General features: G+C 41.5%; 1 protein-coding gene across 1 annotated transcript in view; it reads right to left on the reverse strand.

The window, feature by feature from the left end:
- Nucleotides 1–19,170, reverse strand: part of LOC310965424 (contactin-associated protein-like 4) — a gene marked incomplete at both ends in the record, with an annotated part of 110,638 nt that extends 91,468 nt beyond the window's left edge. The window contains 2 exons of the mRNA XM_083939018.1: nt 1,741–1,851; nt 19,086–19,170. Of these exons, the coding sequence (XP_083795144.1) occupies nt 1,741–1,851; nt 19,086–19,170 (196 nt within the window). The remainder of the gene's footprint in view (nt 1–1,740; nt 1,852–19,085) is intronic.
- Nucleotides 19,171–19,905: the final 735 nt, after the last annotated feature.

The following is a 19,905-nucleotide window of genomic DNA, read 5'->3' on the forward strand; positions in this document are numbered from 1 at the left end:
GTCCACCCCATGTCCTAATATTAGTAGTGGCACTACATATCTCCTTATTTTTGTTAATGAAACCATGCACACGTTTAGCCAGTGTTTAACACACAGTGACATGAACCATCAGGAATTAACTGTTGTACTGAAACAAAAATTAAGTCCCTGATTTTCTCTGGTTTTGAGTTTCTCAAAAATGTTCTTGGTCCCCTGGGAAAAACACTCTATATGATGATTTACAATCCAGCAGATGCCAAATTAGAACATTACCAAATACAGAAAATGAACAAAAAAAATGTGTATGTGTGTGTGTGTGTGTGTGTGTGTGTGTGTGTGTGTGTGTGTGTGTGTGTGTGTGTGTGTGTGTGTGTGTTTTTAAAGTCAACTGCAATGTGGCACAGCATGTGGGCAAACAAGATACAAGGAGCAACACACATATTCACAGCTGGTGTAAACCACAGAGTGTTCTTCTCGAAGCAACTTAGAGAATGTAATTTAAGTTAAAAATAACTTCTTCTTTTTTTTTACATGCATTCTTCCCACAAAGTGAGCATCCATTCATCTTCAGCTGCTTGTCCCTATCGGGGGTCACGGGGGGCTTGAGCCGATCCCAGCTGACATCGGGCGTGAGGCGGGGTCCACCCTGGACAGGACGCCAGTCTATCGCAGGGCACATAGAGACGAACAGAGACAGACAACCATTCACACTCACATTCACACCTACGGGCAATTTTAGAGTCATCAAATAACCTAACACATGCATGTCTTTGGACTGTGGGAGGGAACCTGAGAACCCGGAGAAAACCCACGCAGACACGGGGAGAACATGCAAATTTCCCACAGAAGGGCCCAAGCCCAGATTTGAACTAGCGACCCTCTCGCTGTGAGGTGACAGTGCTAACCAACACCCTGCTAAGTGAGCAGTCAAACATAAAAAAAAAAAATCATAAAAATTCAGTGAGCTCCTTCTCCAAGGAAACCTGGATTCACCAACAATGACTGAACACCATCAAAGGATATGTCAAAGGATTTTACTGCTATATTAGATTTAGTAGAGTCATGCATTCTGGGTAATAAAGTCCCTCAAACCTTTAAAACTAACACTCAGGTTTGCCAAGGTGTAAAGCTTTCTAATGTAGCTTTAAATATGAGACACTGAAACAAAGTCCTGCACCAAGTAAAGAAAGTACCATTGTCAATGACTCGATCTGCTCATTATTTATGAAAACAAATGTGCTTTGAAATGTGCTGGCACTGCAAGTGGTAAAATATTCAAGCTGGACGATGGACAACGGGGGAAAGGTGGCTGAGTCTGTGGGGACTTGACTGGAGGGTGACCGATTCAAGTACTGCACAGTGGACTGGGAGCTGGAGAGGTGCCAGTTCACCTCCTGGGCATTGTGGAGGTGACCCTTGCCCGGAGTGCTGACTATGTGGCAGCCCCTTTGCTCCGACACCTCTACGTCAGTCTGCCCCAGGGCAGCTGTGACTACTAAGGAGTTTACCACCACCATGTATGTCTGTGTGAATGAATGGAACCTGGACTCTGTAAAGCGCCTTGAGCACTGAGAAAGACACTATATAAATCAAAGCCATAATAATATAATAATAATAATACATTAATGCACGTCTCTGGGTCCTGCGTGTGCAAGCATAATCAGGCCTACGTGTGAAATGTAACAACAACAGAGTGTAAAAATTTTATTTCCCTATTGAGGGATTAATGAAGTGCTTAATTAGCAATGAGTAATTGCTCACCTTCTCTCCTGTTGACCTTAGCAAAGACCGGCCCATGGCTGCTGGTTAGCTGGGAGGAGCTTCTGAATGAGGAGGGCGGCAGGTTGGCCACCAGTGGTCTGTCACATACCTCTGTTAACCAATCACAAAGCAGAAAAGACACTTTAGAATCACGGATCATGTCATTGAAACTTTGGATCAATTCATCACAGTCTGCTGTCTCACTATAATGCTGGTGAAAAGCAAACTGAAGGCAGTGAGGAAGATTTATTCTATCGGAGAGGTTAAACTTAAAGCTCTCCTGAGTATCCGTAACAGATAATTGTAGGCTGGGGCAGGTAAGGGGTCGCACAGAGCAGGAACATGAATAACACAACTTGGTTGCGGAGGGAGAGGAAAGTCAGTGGAGACCTTTTCAAGCCTCATACACTTTGCTGCTTATAAATGTCAAGGGCAGGAGTTGAAATTATAAGTTGAGTACAAATTGACTCTGAATTAGTGACCCATGAGCAGTGGCTGCAGTCAAATAGTCAAAATAATTACGTACTTTGTCTTTTCCTAAACATGTTTCCCTGACCTTAATGGAAAATGTCACGAGGTTCGGGAAAGATGTGAAGGAGAATTCATAAAGACAACTGCGCTGCTAAGAGAATCTGACAAGTAATTATATGACGGCCGAGGCTGTTGATGTGTGTCTGCTGTGGTGAAAATACAATGTTCTGAAGAAAGGCTACTTAAAGTGCATTTTAGATACATCGCCCAGTGTGTTCCTACTGTGTTATTTCATACAGGCGCTATAAACATCTCGGGCAACTCGCTGAAAAATAGTACTTCTTTACCAAGGTTGGAACTGAAATATAAAAAAAATAATAATGCAGGCTATCCGTCACATTGAGAGTGGTTGCTCACGTTCATCCTCCTGTCTGCTCATATTTATCCACATCCCAATTACTATGACCGTATGAAACAGTTGACCAGTCGTATGAAACAGTTGAATTTATGCAAGATAGGCATATCGTTTGTTTTGTGAAAGGCAAAAGTGTGCATTGTTTTAAATGCTGCGGCTGCAAGGACTTGTGGGACGGTACTATCTCCTTTCCTTGTCGTAAAGGATGGTCCAGTGGACCCTATACTAATGGAGATAAGAAAGGAAACACTGAAGCACCTTTCCTTATCACTTCAAGGAGGTTCAACCAGCTCTTATCTTGGCTGCTGCTGAGATACCGCCAGGTCATTGCACTGTGCAGTTAGTAACATACCAAAGCAAGAAAAGACTATTCGACCACAGTCTGTAAATATGACTAAACAACGACATGGCAACAGTATGGTTGGGATGATCGCCGTTATGTGGGAACTCAAGGGGTTAAAGAGTCAAGTCAAATTTATTTATATAGCACATTTCATACAGCAAGCGTGAACTCAATGTGCTTAAAGAAATTAAAACAAAGATACATTGAATAACATAAAATAGCATATGGGATCAAAATAATTAAAAGAAAAAAAGTGACATGCATGAAAAACACCTCCTCATTTCACTACAAAAAAAGTACATAAATGTTGGAGGTAAACAGGACCAGATAAGGCAAGAGCATGGGAGTTTCAGAGGTAGTGTGTGTGTGTGTGTGTGTGTGTGTGTGTGTGTGTGTGTGTGTGTGTGTGTGTGTGTGTGTGTGTGTGTGTGTGTGTGTGTGTGTGTGTGTGTGTGTGTGTGTGTGTGTGTGTGTGTGTGTGTGTGTGTGTGTGTGTGTGTGTGTGTGTGTGTGTAGGTGTGTGGCAGGAAGACTGAGCTTTTGGAGAGACGGCACGTGAAGTGACGGGTCGGCTCTTTATTTGTTGATATTTGTCCGCTGGTGCACAGGAGATGTTGCCATTTTTCCAGGAGCATGTTTTACAACTTGGAATTGACGCCCCTCAAGTTATTCATACGATTATTCGATCTGGGAAAATATTACTTGTTTCAAATCCATGCAAAAGTCCTTCTTTTGGGACCTATAGAAGCAGAAAGTTACGGTAAATTTAGAAGAAGAAGAAGAAGAAAAATTCCTTTATTAGTCGCGCAACGGGGAAACTCGATTTTTTTCATTCTATTATTATTTTTCATGTTACATACACACACGTGCACAAGCAAGACCTATATACATGCAATTAATGGAGAGAAGTTAGAGCGAGGGGGCTGCCAGTGCCTTGCTCAACAGCACCTTGGCAGTGCCCAGGAGATGAACTGGCACCTCTCCAGCCACCAGTCCACGCTCCATTCATGGTCCACACAGGGACTCGAAACGGCGACTCTCCGGTTCCCAGCCAAGTCACCTATGGAATGAGCTACTGCCGCCCATTTCATGTATCAAAATGAAGCTTCATCAAACAGCATACTGAACATACTGAATAGATGTTCTGTGATACAGGAAGGCTGGAGTTAAATAAATCCACATATTGCTTAATAACCAAAATCAAATGTATCCCCTTAACAAGTATTCTAGTCTGATAGATATTTATTCATTCCAATGAACACTGCCAGTATCTACGGTGCAGTATATATATATATACTATTGGTAATTGTGGAATGATGTTAAATTGTGCACTTTAATGTTCATTTGTGGTTGCTGTTTCATTGTTTTGTCATTTCCATTATCATCAGTAGGTACGTTTGACAATTCAGTATGAACAGATTTTTCAATTGAAGACTTAACTCTGCATTAATCATCTTTTGAGTGTCTTTGTTCGATGTGATCATACAAAACACAATCTTACCAATAAAATTCTTCCAATGAAACCCACACCAACACAGAAGAGCACACATACTTATTTTCAATTGATATGCCTTCGCTAACGTGTTGCTGTTTTTGAAAGAAACCATTTGAGAGCTGTTTTTCTGCAGCTGACAAAAGCAGGTATAAACAGGGAGGTGTGGCTCCACTTGTCATGTATCCATTTGGGAGATGTTTCCCCAGAATACCTGATTATTTACTAATTATCAAATGTTCACTTGTTTCCATGATTACTGCATAAGTGTAATCTAAAACCTATTTTTAATGGATGTTGTTTTCCACCACTGAGACAGAGAGCCTGTTCAAATTATTCACAATCCATTCAGAGGTGTCTGGTCCTGTCTTCCTCATCTGACAACAAGGCTCCAGCTGAAATGACTTTGTCAACATTATTGTACTTCATTTCAAGCACAGAGGGATTTTCATTACCTGAGACTATAAACCACAGGCTGTTGACAGTTTTGAATGGCCTGTCATATCCACCTAAGTCTATCCGGTCTATCTCCTCTCTGCAGACAGAGTTTGTCTGCACATGTTCATTCAAGCTCGGGTCATTTGCTGCATCTTTAAACAGAAAGGAATCTGCAGGAAACTCACGCCTTGTGTGCGAAATCTCATTTGAACCATCATCCTCGACTATAACCACTAATCCTTCTCTGCTCCCCTCTCAAGTGTTTGTTCATTTGTATTTGTGTTGGTTAAACACATGGAATTGAGTGTCCTCCCAGTTCTCAATTTTCAAGATTTTCAGTGCCTTGCTCAAGGGCACCTTAGCCGGGATGATGGGCACTGTAGATGAAATACCAGCATAGAAATGGGATGAGGATAGAATGGAAATTGACCTGTCTATGATGGTCGTTTGACTAGCTAAAGAGAAAATGGCGATTATTAGTGGCTAAGGTGTCACACACGTCAATGGGGCCATATAGTGTGTCACACTCACTAGAACTCGGTTTTGATCAGTGAATGAATAGACTTTGATGACTTATCAAGAGAAATATAAAGCAATTAAAACCAGCACTTCTCATTCCCTCTCTAGCAGCAAGGCAACAAACATGGTGCACAAAAGACGCCTCTCCATGCTTTGTACGCCACTGCTCATTTTTCCCTAATCCTCAATGGGTCTGTGACTTACCGCAAGTGCGTGTTTAATGGAAGTTAATGCTAAATTTATCCCACTACAATGGTAAACATAAAAATGGCCACCGCTCCGAACATCTTGCTCTGTTGATTTAACCTTGCATCACCGGACTAATTTGCAAATGCATGCATTTCCAAGGGGGTGTTATCATCAGTTCAGTGCAAAATGCCTGCAACCAATTACAGCAACAAAGCTTGGTCCGTTTTGAAGCAGGAAAACAAAAGTGGCCAGGTCACAAACTTTCTCAGATTACAGCTGAACAGTACACTAAAATGTAAAGTGAGAAAAAATGAGAAACAGGCATTACAGTAACAGAATCTTGCCTAGTTTAACAATTGTTCTGAGTTTCGTCAGCCTGGTAAGTTGTGCTGGACCGAGAGCACCGGTTAAGTTAGTAACTATGGCGCTTGTGTATCAGTCAGCGTCTTAAAGCTGCCCCACATTAGATAAACGGTTGTGACTGACTTCCACAGGATCTGGAGCTGACATATTAGTAAACTACTTGTTGGAGAAAAATATGATATTGGTATCTGAATGTGTCCATGCAAACACATGGTACCAAAGGTTTCTCTGGTGAGATATTTGTGTTAAACTTTGGCTTAAAGTTTTAAGGACCATCTTCTGACACTAGTGACATATTGACAGATGACAATGTTCAGAAATTCTTTCATAACGCAACAAACAAAAGGAAAAAGAGTGAAAGTTGGGCAATATGCTCCTGAGTAATTGGGCTAAAAGGTGCATTTTCTAGCTCGACCATTTGCGTGTTGTTGGATCCTAACACCTATCACCATCTGACTGAGGCGAACAACAAGCCGGGGATGATAGCAGAGCACCGGCTGCAAATTAGATCAGACAGGTGAAATGAGCACTGACATGAGAATGCAACCTTGGTAGCCTCGGTAAGAAAAGCTGGTACAGGTTAGGGTGATTTTCCTCTGAGGAGTTTTAACATTTTAGAAAGGTGATTATGAGGAAAAAAGGTAAAGCACAAATACAGAAAGCTAAGAGGGAAATAACGTTAAAAAGGCTGCTGAACTGTCAGCCACTGACCTGAGCTTTGTCAGACACGGATACATGGATCTACAGAGCATTTGTGAAACAGAGCTATAAGGTTCGCACAGTTCCTTTACTAAATCCTTGACAGAAGGCTGTAGACTGACTGCAGATGGGGATTCAATTGCAATACGGAACAAATCTACAGCAGAAGAAACCTTATTAGACTTTTTAGACCCTTAAGAAAAGCAGCAATGATATTCACTCCCTTGATCAGCACTGGGAACACCACCGCTGCTGGTGTGTTTTGTGCTTGAGGCGCAGGGTTACAGGACAGACAGAGAGTCCATCCATCTGCAGTATTTCATTAAGTTTACCATTTGAGTGGAATAACTGAGTTCCCAGAGTGACAACAATGGATCCAGAGATGCTGAATACTGATGAGCACCATCCATCACTTAAACAAACTAAAAGAGTTCAGAGCAGTACAAGAGTCCCAGACAGTTATTCTCTCTCTCTCTCTCAGAGGAGCGAGGAACAGTTTTCAAAAGGACAACAACTGCATTTGTTTGTTGGTGGTCTTTATAAACTTCACTCACCCTTTCCCATAGACGTGTGGGTAGTAGTAGTGTCACTGATATAAATAACTTCCAACAATAAAATTCAAATTTACCTGAACTTATGAAACATACCTTGGGATCAAGCGTCTGTTAATGTTGTGTTCTTGATATGAATCAGGGGTGCCCAATTCTGCTCCTGGAGGGCTCCTGAGTCTAATGATGTGCATCTGAAGCTTGTCACAGGTTTGATAATCATTAGAGTCTGGTGGGTTGGAGCAGGGAGAAACCTAAAACATGCAGGGCAGTAGCTCTCCAGGAGCAGGATTGGACACCCCTTATATAAATCATTTGTTTGTCTTGTTCCTTTAAATGCTGACAGACACGCCTACTAAAAAGGGGTTGAAACAGGAAGGAAAACCCATACACTCAAACACTGTCTGTCTAGTCCAACATGTATCTATAAAAAGAAAGGTGAAGGACTTGACCAGAAAGAGATAGGGGCTTTATACCTAAGATGCCAGGTCACACAACTCTTTACTCAAGATGACATCCTGCAGTCTGACATGATAGTGATAGTGATGTTCACACATCACTAAACCTCAATGAGCTGCAAGCATGCTGTAGTCTCTGAGATGATGAGAAACGTTATTGTCATCGTGCAAATCAATACTCTCTACATAACTACTCAAAAGTTTACAGTTCCCTCTGTAAAAGCAGAGGAAGTTATGCCCACGTTATACTAAAAGTCAGCTGTGATTGATAGTAGTGTAAATCACCTTTGGTTATTTAGTCTGGCTCATGCTAACATCCTGAAAGAGCACTGTATACGTTCAAATATCAACAATCTCTCTCCAGAACTGCTGAGTCCAGGTAGAACGTCGCTTTCGCTCCCACTGCCTCCCTCTTTATACATCCACAGCCTTTCCCCTGTGTACTGGATCAGAATCGCAGGCTCCACCTTTAACTCAGTTTCTGACTTTCCTTGTGAGTTGTGGGGTGCCACCTTAAAGTACTTTGTTGAGTCATCCAGAATTGTGGAAGTCTAACTAATAGTTTCCCTGGTAAAGCAGTGAGACTGACGTGAATCCTGCAGACTGGAGCCTGACAGCCTGACAGATTAAATGAGACGCTCTGCTGCCAGCCCGGCTGCTAACAATGAGAGAAATAAGTCCTGTTTCCAGCCCTTCATCCGGCTGTTGGTGACAAACCAGGCAGGCCCGTAATTCTGCTGACTCTCCCCATCTGAGACCTCCCTTGTTAGAAAGCCACATTACATTTATAGTACACTTGTAGATAAACTGCTCTCTGCAACATAATGATCTACTTTCTCTCTGTGAAATGGTATGAAAACAATGGCGTAATTTCTTCCATGCCGACTGCATTAATATGTAGCTCCATGGGAGGCAGGCCGGATCAGCAGAATTAAATGATCAAAAGAAAACTGTACTACAACGAAGCAGCAATTAAAACATTTATCTGGAGTGTGCAAGTCTTACCCCCCCGTCACATTAGCACACATGCTGAGTGGTGAGACAAGCAACGCAATAAATGACGGCTAAACACATCAGTAATGAGAAGGAAGATTCAGAAATCATTCACAATGAAATATGTCCGTCTGATGCAGATTTGGGAGAATTGCTGCAGCTTACATCACTTCTACTAATGGACCCAGGAGGAGATGTGATGAACATTTCATTAATGGATCATATTTGCATTTCAAAATAGGGATAAGAAATTGAATGGCATTTTTTTTTTTCATTTTCTCATTATAAGGACATCATGCTCTTCTTTCTTTCTCTTCTGCCTCCAGCACTTAGGGTTGACTTTCCCATCGGTTGCAGAGGAACTGAAACTTCTCAAGTGATTTTTTAACTAATCCACCAAAGCACTGCCTTAAATTCTGAAATGAAAGAATTAAAGTTTGTCCCACGAATTAAAGCACAAAGTATGTTGTAGGCCTAAATAACCTGCATATTGGTGGTTGGTGGTTTGGTTTGGGTCAAAATAACTACTTTATTTCAGGGGACTTTTGTTGTTGACTGTTCATGGGAAACAAGAGATAATTAGCAGTGTTTTTGTTGTTTTGATGCATTTGTTGGCCCGTCCATCCACCCCAGCCTGGTCACCAGAAAAAACATGCATGCTTCTGATAACCATGGAGGTATTAAAGTGTAATTCAGACGGAAAAATCATCCCATGGTCTTTTTCAGCACTTACATACATCAAATAAGCCATCAAGAAAATGTTTTTTCGTGTAACAACTATTAACAGAGAAATTTGTGAGAGTCGCTAACAGATGGACGTGGCTAACACTGATTAGCTCGGGGAAGTACAGTAAAGGCATTAAAACGTCTTTTTTAACCACTAATACTGCTCATGATAACTCCAAACCTCTTCAGTAGCATGAGAAGAATCCCTACACATAAAACGAAGCACCAACAACGTAGTTAGTGTATTAAAGACTTACCTACTGGCCCCTGTACCAGCTCCTCTCATAGTGAAGTCCGTTCAAGTCGATTACCAAAGGTAATCCAAAAGGAAGGAGCCAGTTGTTGCTTAACTAATGGACATAAACTAAGCTATGAAACTATGATTTAATTTTTTTAATTTTTTTGTTTATTTTTAAACACACAAAAATAATGAATCCATTGAATCTTCCTGGTAACATGCATTCTGCAAAGTACAGATGTTCACAGTTATGTTATAGTTATGATATAAAATGTTACAGATAAACAATGTTAAGTGACATGGACTTTGTATTGTTTTCCTCCTCTGACTCGTTATGTTGTGCTTCAATCACCTTGTGAAGTGTTCCTTTGTCTTCATCATGGTGAAGTTTGTACCACAATACTGACTCACGCATCTACAAACCCTGTTAGCTACAGACCTGTGATTTCCATCGGACTAATGATGTAGCTTCTAAAACCAACTGGCTAAAGCGGTGAGATTCAGAATTATGCAAACATGTAGTTTCCAGTGGCAAAAACAGCAACTTTAAATATCCTGATTAAACTTTGAACACAGAGGACGTTTTCATATTTTATTGTTTTAAAGTTTCACGTTGAAATACTGCATCTGTTGTGCCTGCTCCTCACTGCTGTTTCGTTGTATTTGCTGATGTGTGAGCGAGGACAGCATTTCCGCGGGTGAGATCCTGCAACTGAAAAACGACCTGGTTTTTCAAGGCCTCTTCACCGACTCAAAGATCTTAAATATCAGCCCTTGCTAATAAATGCTTTCTGTAAAAAAGACGAAAATAAAAAAAAGAGAATTCAAGGTTTCTTTTACCACCTGGGTCGTCGTTTTGTAGTTTTCGCCATCATTGCGGTTGGTTTTAAGACTGGACTTGTTTAAAGTCTGACTGATAAAATGTAAACTGTAAAATGTTGCTATAAGAAAATTGTGTCTGGTTTGAATTCAAATAATAATAATTCAGAAATAAATGGATACCATTAATGACTTGTGACCTGAATAGATATTTTTATTTTACTTCATTCATCTACCTTTTTATTAATTCCCCTATTTATTAACTTTCTTCTTTAAATTTCCCTGTTTTGATTCATTTACATGGATTTATTTTGAATGATTTGAAATTCATTTTTTTAATGTATTTATTTAATGTTTTTTCCTTTGCGTTTTATTTGTTTGTTTTTTCCTTTGGTCTCTTCTGTCGTTCATATATTTGGGCTGAGCAGAAGTTGAGTGTCATTGCAAAAGAGTGTTTTCCCAAACAGGGGGAGGTCAGAATAAAATCAGTTTATGAAAGAGAGGGTGATCATTACTTTTTATTTCAAGAGGCACTTACATGGTGCGCTCCCACCGCACCACTCCACTCCTCAAGCCAACAAACATAAAGGCTGTCATTAAATTTAGAAAGGAGGAAGGTCAAAGCTGCAGGTTAAGCATTATTAACCGTATTTATAGCTAATCTTATGTTAATTTGCAGTTTAATTGATTGAGACGAAGAGTGGCATGAAGGAGGATGCTGGGACGTGATACTTGTGTAGGAAAAGCCCTTTAAGTAGCACAAGACGGGCAGTGATACGTGTGTAACAATAATAAAAGAAAGAGGAAATTCAGGACAACTATGTTGGCAGCTGGGAGGAGGCCTCGGGGAAGACCCAGGACTAGGTGGAGAGATTAGATCTCCACACTGGCCTGGGAACGCCTCGGGATCCCCCAGTTAGAGCTGATTAATGTGGCCCGGGAAAGGGAAGTTTGGGGTCCCCTGCTAAAGCTGCTGGCCCTGAGACCCGACCCTGGATAAGAGGCTGAAGATGAGATGAGATGAGATGAGGATTCACAATTAAAGGTAAAATAGGATTTAGCCCCTTAAAACTTTTATTTTTAGAAGTTATATTCAGAAGTGTGTGATATAGTAACCGATCTGTTTACATAGCTAGTTGTTTTTGATTGGATGGTATTACAACTTTCCCAGCAACCAACTACCAACCCAGTTGTTAGGGGTAGAAATGGGTTATTTGGGTTAAAATAAGTACATCTGTTATGTAATTTCATTCAGTTTCACTTTGACTTGGTACCGGATTTGAACCACAGTCTCCTAGGTCAAAGTCTGGTGTGTGTGTGTGTGACCCAGTGTCTCTATGGTTTGCAAAAACGTGCAATGTCAACATCTTCTTACAGTGACCAGGCTGGATTTACACATTACTACTGTATATAGGACCATAGTTTTAACTAAGACACTTTTTTCATTGCAATGGTGCAACTCTATTTTAGTTTTAAGAGGTTGAAGATGAGATGTTGGCAGTTTGTGGTTAATTGACATTGTTAATAGAACTCATACATTGGAGGGCTTGATGTACAATAGTCTGTGTAAGTGAGGTAGTGTTCATAGTCTTTTTTTCCCAGTAAACACTAATAAATTAACTATATTCTAAGACTTTACAATAATAAGGGGCCATATTTCGATACCAGCTAATCTGTAAGAAAAATGGTCTGCCTCAGGCACAGGATATCCATTCAAATGTTCCACTACGGTTTACTCTAACAATTAAAGCTGAGAACAATCGGATTTATATGTGGAGCCTCATTAGGCCAACTAACCGCACATTTACAGGGCTGGGTGTCATCCTCAATGCTTGTCTGTTACTCATTTAAATGTGTGTGTATTAACCAAGTTCTTAAAGTTGGTATAAATTGAGGTTCAACTTTGTGTTGCACAACTGTCCCATGTTAGGGTTGGGTTTAGATCATTGATTTTTCCGATACAAATCGATCTTCTGGGTGATACAAACCTTATGCACAAAATCCCAGGATCGATATTTTACATACACAATCAACAGAAAAAACAATGAAATGAAATGCCTGTTTCTCCTTCCATGAAAAAAAAATATTCCGGTGCAGACAGATGTCCGTCCTCCACAGAGCTGGGTCTGTCTGACGTTCATGTCTGTTATAGGGAAGGTTTTCCTTGCCAACGTACTCTTCGGGGGAATTGTTGGGTCTATTTATAGTGCCAAATCATAACTTTTGTTATGATTTGGCACTATAAATAAAATTGAATTGAATTGAATTATTATATTATCAAATTCACCACAATGCATCCATCCTGACAGGCCATTTAACACTGAAAACACCCTAAAAGAATTTAGCAGCTGATGCATTTCCTATGATTTTAGTTCTGCTCACAGATCACGAGCATTATCGTGAAGAAATTTAAATATTTACCCATTTCACAACAGCACTGTCTTCTTTAAAGAAAAGACAATTGTGTCAATTGAGTCAAATCATGATACAGAAGACCGGGACTGTGTTTCTGAATCATGTGCACCACAGAGCTGCCGCTGTGAGGAGGTGAGATGAGAGGAGTCGGTCTTTTCATCTGACACCACACACACACAAAAGAAGCTGAAAAGCTACTGATGGATGAAATGAGAGAAGGAGTTGGGAGTGTCACTGCATGGCTTAAAGTACGACTACAATGAATGTCCACAGTGTGCTGAACCGAACGTATTCTTCTGTGCATCCTCTTTCTTTTCTTCTTCCGTTCTTCTACAAACTGCTCTAGTTTCTCGTTTTTTTCTCTGTTCTTTCTTCTTCTGTGCAATCACCCGTTAAATGAGCCAACGTGGACGAGAAGTCCTTAAAGTCCTTATCTTCAATTACAAATTGTATCGACTGGGAAAATGCCAGCTGGTGATGAAGATTATGTATCATGGTTGGAAGCTCCACAACATTAACTAAGCAGACATTTGAAGTTATGAACGGCATCTACATTTTAAACAAGGTGCACAACAATATATCTTTAATAATATCCTATAGGGGGCTTAGTGCTTCTATTTGTAGTGGTGGGAAGTAATTAAGTACCTTTTCTAAGGTACTTCAGTACAATTCTATGGTAGTTATGTTGCAGATTAGGATTTTACACACATAACATAAAACTCTAGTGTTAATGCATCAGAGATCATAATAAAGAGAGAGAGAGATCTTGCGATGGGATCACACCGGCCACAACGCCAAATCGAACCAGGGAATTAAAGCGAATAGGCAATGGCTCCTTCCCTACTTCTGGCACCCTCGCTCAGACAACAACCATCCTCTTATCCGGCCTCAACTACACACCTGTAACGTGGCATGACTATCTTGCATGGTTGCACTGCTATTGTGGTGACAATATATGGCCGCTGTGCAAAATACTCAAAACCTCTGGAATAGTTCTCGCCACAGTCAGTGTCTCCAGGACCACATCTTGCCATAATGACACACACAGACTCACAAGGTGAAAACATCACTAACATTGCTGCTGCTGATTGTGATAATATGACACTGGCATCAATGAATACTTCTGCCACCACTAATTTTCTAGTCCAACCGTATCGAATCGTGTTTCCATTACATGGTACAGCTCTGCTCGACTGAACTCACTTTTGGTGCCACCTTCTAGCATCAGCCCTAGTTTCTGAAACAGCGACTGTGCCTAATCCACATGGAGCAGGATCACTACCTTCATGTCTTCTCTCATTAGCTAACTTTGGCACCACTGATGTGTTGAGAATGGTTGAAAAACTTTCAAGTGAAAAGTTAAGAGTTATGTTAAAGTTAAAGTTAAGTGGACAACAGGTTAAGGATACAGGTTTTTCTTTGGTCAGTTCATTTACAATGAGTAAATAGCTTATAGTAATAGTACATAGTGCTGCATAGCTAAGGCTAACAGTTAGCAGCTAATGGGGAGTGTACCTATGTTCCCCAGGTCTTATGTCCCCCACTTTGTATGTGACCAGGAAAGATAGGACCCTTTTTTCCGGTCTGTTATTTTTTTCCATGACCAGCGCCGAATTAGTATTAGTAATAGGCCTATTTATAGTGTAACCCTACCCGCTAACCCTAACCCTGACCCTAACCGTAGCCCCTCACCCTAAAAAAATGCTGAATTAAATCAGCTAAGGCAGAGGCTTATGCGACCGGGGAACATAGGACCCGAGGGAACATAGGGATGACCCCAGCTAACGTTATACTAGAAGCCTCATACCAGTGAAAAGCCGAAAAAAGAGTCGTTAAGTAGAGCAGAGTCTTCCCGTACTGTGGAAACACTGCATATAAGCACCAGAAACATATTTCCAGGGAGACATTTTTACTCCTCCTCGCTCTTTGGAAAATAGAATAAAAAGGCAATAAAGTTTTTATGAATTGGATATCAACTGTCACTGATTGTTCGTGTCACATAAAGACCTGATAGGCTGTCAGAAATGGGTAATGACTTCACAGACACACAGTGTGTTTTCGCTAATAGCTGATGCCCACAGTTTCTATGCTTTCCCCCTACTTCAGAGAGTGACAGTGAATAGTGTCCTCAGCAGAATGTGGCTGATTCTTGGACCAATAACAAGTCATCTGAGATGATGACAGGGCGATTTGATATATGGGTCTGTTTTTAGGGAGGCAGATATCCACGGGGGAATCGGCCTTGGGCAAACACAAAACCCCCTCAGGTCACAAAGGCAGATGGATGGACTGCAGTTCTCCGTCACTTTTATCGCTTAACTACTTGTCCCTGGATTAATAAATCTGGATTCATGACTGACAGCTCCCGGCTCACAGCTCAAGCCGCGGCCACCTTTATGTAACCTTGACTTAATCAGAACCTCCTCATGACTCCACTTTTACGAAACACATTTTCATAAATGACACCATAGAAGAAAAGTTAGGGGCGATTTATACTTTGCCCTTTCCTCACGGTGGTTTTCTAAGACTCAGCCGTCTCATGAAGCGTACAGGACAGCAGGGTATTGCAGAGAAAATGTCGCACACATTCACACCAAATTGATTTTATTCAGAGGTTTATGTTCTCTCTGTGCACACCAGCAGCTCATTGAGAAGTAATAAATTCTGATGAGACAGAACTGTTCGCATATGAAACAGGGAGCTGGGCCCAAATTTAAATCAACTCCTCTCCCGGCATATTTTTTACCAACTTATTCTCTGTCTGGCGGTGGACTGGAGGAGATGAATTTCCAGCAGTCTGGGAAAATAACAGCACCTTAATGTTCTCCTCCTCAGCCTCAGCTAGTTAAATAATCCAACACACCTACCCAAGCCACAGTCTAAGCCATCCGAGACATGAAGCACTCCTGAAGACACACTGCTGCTTCCACCGGTGTAATAAATCAAGAATGAAGCCAAAATTGTGTTTTTCTTTAGCTTTTTAGAAAGACGCAAAAGATATGTGTCTCCCTGTGCATTCATTGTGCTGAAGTGGTAACTGCAAAATGAAAACTAAGGAGGAGAGTGTGTGAGACAAATGTCCCTTTAAAGTTGATTAATAATGTTTAAGGGAGGGAGAAGATGCAGAGACGATCACTATGACGACTACGACGACGACTATGATGACGACTATGACGACGACGACGACGACGATTAGTTGACAGTCCCCGCCAGAATAATGACAGCACAAGTCATTCGCTCAAATGCCTAATATGTATTGTATTTCCCTGACCCTATAACTCTGACTTAGAAAGAGGTCAGATTGAAAATCTGGAGCCTGCCGTCTCTGACCAACAGTCACCATGGTTTAATTTTTTACGACAATAGCGATTTTTCCTCCAACCTTAGCAGAGTTTTAGTTGCCTAAACACAGATCACAGGAAACACTTGGGAAGGTGCGTGAGTGTTTAAAAGAGGAACTCACAAACAATCTGTTGCCTAAAGAAACAAACCGTGTGTGGTGTTCTACAACTAGACTTTGGGGTTAGGGATGAATAGGGTTTAGGTGAAATTAGGGTAATGGTTGGGGATAGGCATGTCATGGTGCTTGTTGGATGGTTTAACAGTATCTACCCCCCCATAACACATAAGCTCTCTCTCTCTCAAGGTCCCCTTTAACATACAGTATTTTACACAATAACTCATGTAAATAGGGTTGCCCTGAGTGGGCCATGACCAGTTAAGTTTAGGCAACAGAAGGTGATGGTTAAGTTTAGGCACCAAACTGACTGAGAGTTGGTTTGGTTTGGTACTTCCGGAACCAACCTCCCTGTGCAGATTTAAGCACCTGATTTCCTTCTTTGCTCTGCGGGTAATTGCTACAGTGATAAATATATGGATTGAAAACAAATTAAGAGCATAACTTTTCGGTGATATATGTATGAACAGTAAATGAGGACAGCGTGGTATGTGTGTTTCATTTTAAGGCTTAAATTAAGGCTCAAATTAGTTAGAGAAGTTAGGTTTGGGGTTAAACTGGGGTTAGGGTCACATCCGTGGGGAGCTTCATTCATAAAAATATATGCTATAAGAGAAGTAGTTTGTATGACACCATATGTGACCACGCTGGATATCACAAGTGTTTATAGCCATTTCAAACAGCCACACTCTCAGAGAGAAGCGAGGCTCAATAAATGTTTAAATATGAGAGTAAATGGTGCACATTTTCACATAGTCTCTCCTGGAAGCCATCCATAGTGTTATTTGTACACATACAAAGTTTTAAAACACTTGAGAGAGCAGTTGCTTACTCTCACCTCCACACAGTTGGCAGATCGCTGCACATAGTGGGCTTGTTGGTTTTCGTACAGTTACAGAAATTGATGGATGCCCCCTGGTTTAATCGCCATCTGGTTTAAAAGATGTTCAACTATCACTTCCTGATAAACCACACTGGCAGCTTCGGTATGAACATTTGTATGTGAGAGTGAGAGAGATGGAACAGAGAGAGCATGACCGTAGATGATGAATGTGACAAAGGACAGAAACCTCCTCTCCTTCATGTACAAAACAGGATTAATGACACGAAGGGTCTTTGCTGAGCTGAAACGGTTTCATTGCTTAGGAGCCATAATCTGGACAGAAGACAGGTCATTAAGTGGATGATAAAGGCTCTGACTGATAGACAGCATGCTGCACGGCATAATGTATGAAGCACAGAGGAGCGATACAGTAAAATGTCAGGTTTTATGATTTGTCTCTTGGAAATTGTTACACCTGAGCCAACACAGATAATGTACCCATTTCATTTCATACTATAAACGACTCGTTTCCCCCCTTTTACAGTCTTCCCAAACAATCCATACAGTTTAGAAACCACAACGCTTAATGCATGCATGTCTCCTCTCTGCTGTCCACCGATCTGAGTGAAAAGGTTCATTAGAGGTGTTTGTCCATCTGCCCACAGGGGTGTCACGTTACAATCTGCCTTTATTTATAGTCTCAGTTCAAGAGAGTACAGTATAATTACAGTGCTCATCAGATTTTACAGAACCAGTACTTCAAGAGTGCAGCGACTGGAACAGTTCATTAAAATCTCCTGAGAGGGAAATAATAGCTCATACGCACTCAGGGATCTATTTCTCACACTTGTTGCATGTGAATCTCTCTATTGATTAAGTAACTGTTTCCAGTTGCTTCACTTCTAAAAACATCCCTTTAAAGATCCCACTTTTAAGGATGCTTCCTGAAAGCTGGTCTGGGTTTAAAACTGGAGCTGAAGCATCCTCCTCCTCCTCCTCCTCCTGTGCAGCTCTCCCACATCTCCACGAGAATACCAGTCTCTCCCTCCTTCATCAAACATCAAAAGCTGGGGGAAGAAAATCTAAAATAACACGTGGGATTCACCATCTCTTAAAACTTGCATCCCCCGAGGATGGAGGGGAGCTCCCTTTCAACAGGAAGCCCCTGCGGTGGTCAGATCCGACCCAGCCAACTATTTAATTCGCCAAATCCACAGAATAAAGTCACGAGCTGCTCTCAAACTGGAGGAACGGGTCGCAGCGCGGGTCAGAATCGACTTGCAGCTGCTGCCTTAACTTCAACGCGTTCAGAACAAGTGAGAGCTTTAACACAATTAATGCAGAGTGTCGTGACTTTTTTATATAATAATAATGTACCATTTAAGTCATGGCAACTTCTCCAACAGGATGATTTGCTGCTTTTCTATCGTTTAAATCATGTAATCTGATTTACCTTTTTTTTAAGGGAAGGGGGTAAAATGATTCAAAACATAACATTTTATGGCGTATTGGATTTTGGCACATTATTTATCCAGGCTATATCATTATCATATCATATATTATCATATATCATTACTTTGGAGATTAAACGGTAGATTAATGAATAATGAAAAATTCCCAAAAGCACTATAACTATCATTTGAGTTTCTCATATTTGAACATATGTCAGTTTTTTTGGATTCATTTTAGCTCTAGAAAAAGTGTCACTCACCATTAGCGCTTATATCTAGACAAATAAGAAAAAGACTACTCATTTATTTTGAGCTGAGATTTCATTATGAAAACACTTTAAAGTCCCATCAACCGGTCAGACACAGCGTGCACCCTTTACTGTTAGCCAGTGTCCTGACAGTCGAGTGATGCGTAAACCCGCGGTCCTTTCACCAAAACAACGCGCTCAACAGCCCGCTCTCCCCAGGAGGCGCACAGAGCCGCTCACCTTCTCCACCTGTCCCACAGGAGCCGAGCACCAGTGAGGCGATCAGCGCAGTAATCCCAGCGACCCTTTTACTCCCCAAAAGCATGTTGAAGCGACGGGATGCTGCAGAGTATAATCCCACCAGCCGGAGGGGAGACAGTGTGTCCGTCCTCCTCCTCCTGTTCGCTTCTCTCCTCTACTCTCCTCCAGCTCCGCTCCGCTCCGGTGCGCTGCGCTGCAGTAGCCCCGCTGCCACAGTGTGGGGGGGCCGGCCGATGGGGACACAGTGGGGAGGAGGAGGGTGATGCTCTCTCTCTCAGTCTCACCACCTCAAGTGATGGAGGGGAAATGAAAGCGAACGAAAGAGGAGGGCTTTTACGATACTGTTGCAGGTGCGAGTCCCAGGACTGTTCCACTCCAGCGCAGAGAGCATATGGCTGGTTGCTGTTTAACTCCTGCTGCAGGTGTGAGCTATAGGTCGTGTCAACAATCCAACAAACAATACATTTCTCTGCATGAGACCAGGGATACCGATTATGAGACATGTAAACAGAAACAGTTGCGCAAACTAAAGCTGTTGTTTTGAGTCTCTTTGTGGTCATTTTGCATCTGTGCATAGGCTGACCCCAAGGACCCCTGGGCCTGTGCCCAGTGGGCCAAATTGGTAATCCATGAATGAATAGATTCAACATAACTAAGTTTTGATCCAGCTTTCCAAACTAATATTCTGAGACATCAAATTAAATAACGCATTCTCATCCATGTTCTCCCCGTGTCTGCGTGGGTTTTCTCCGGGTACTCCGGTTTCCTCCCACAAACCAAAGACATGCAGGTGTTAGGT

The sequence above is a fragment of the Echiichthys vipera genome (genome assembly GCF_963691815.1).
Source record: "Echiichthys vipera genome assembly, chromosome: 3".
NCBI classification, from domain to species: domain Eukaryota; kingdom Metazoa; phylum Chordata; class Actinopteri; order Perciformes; family Trachinidae; genus Echiichthys; species Echiichthys vipera.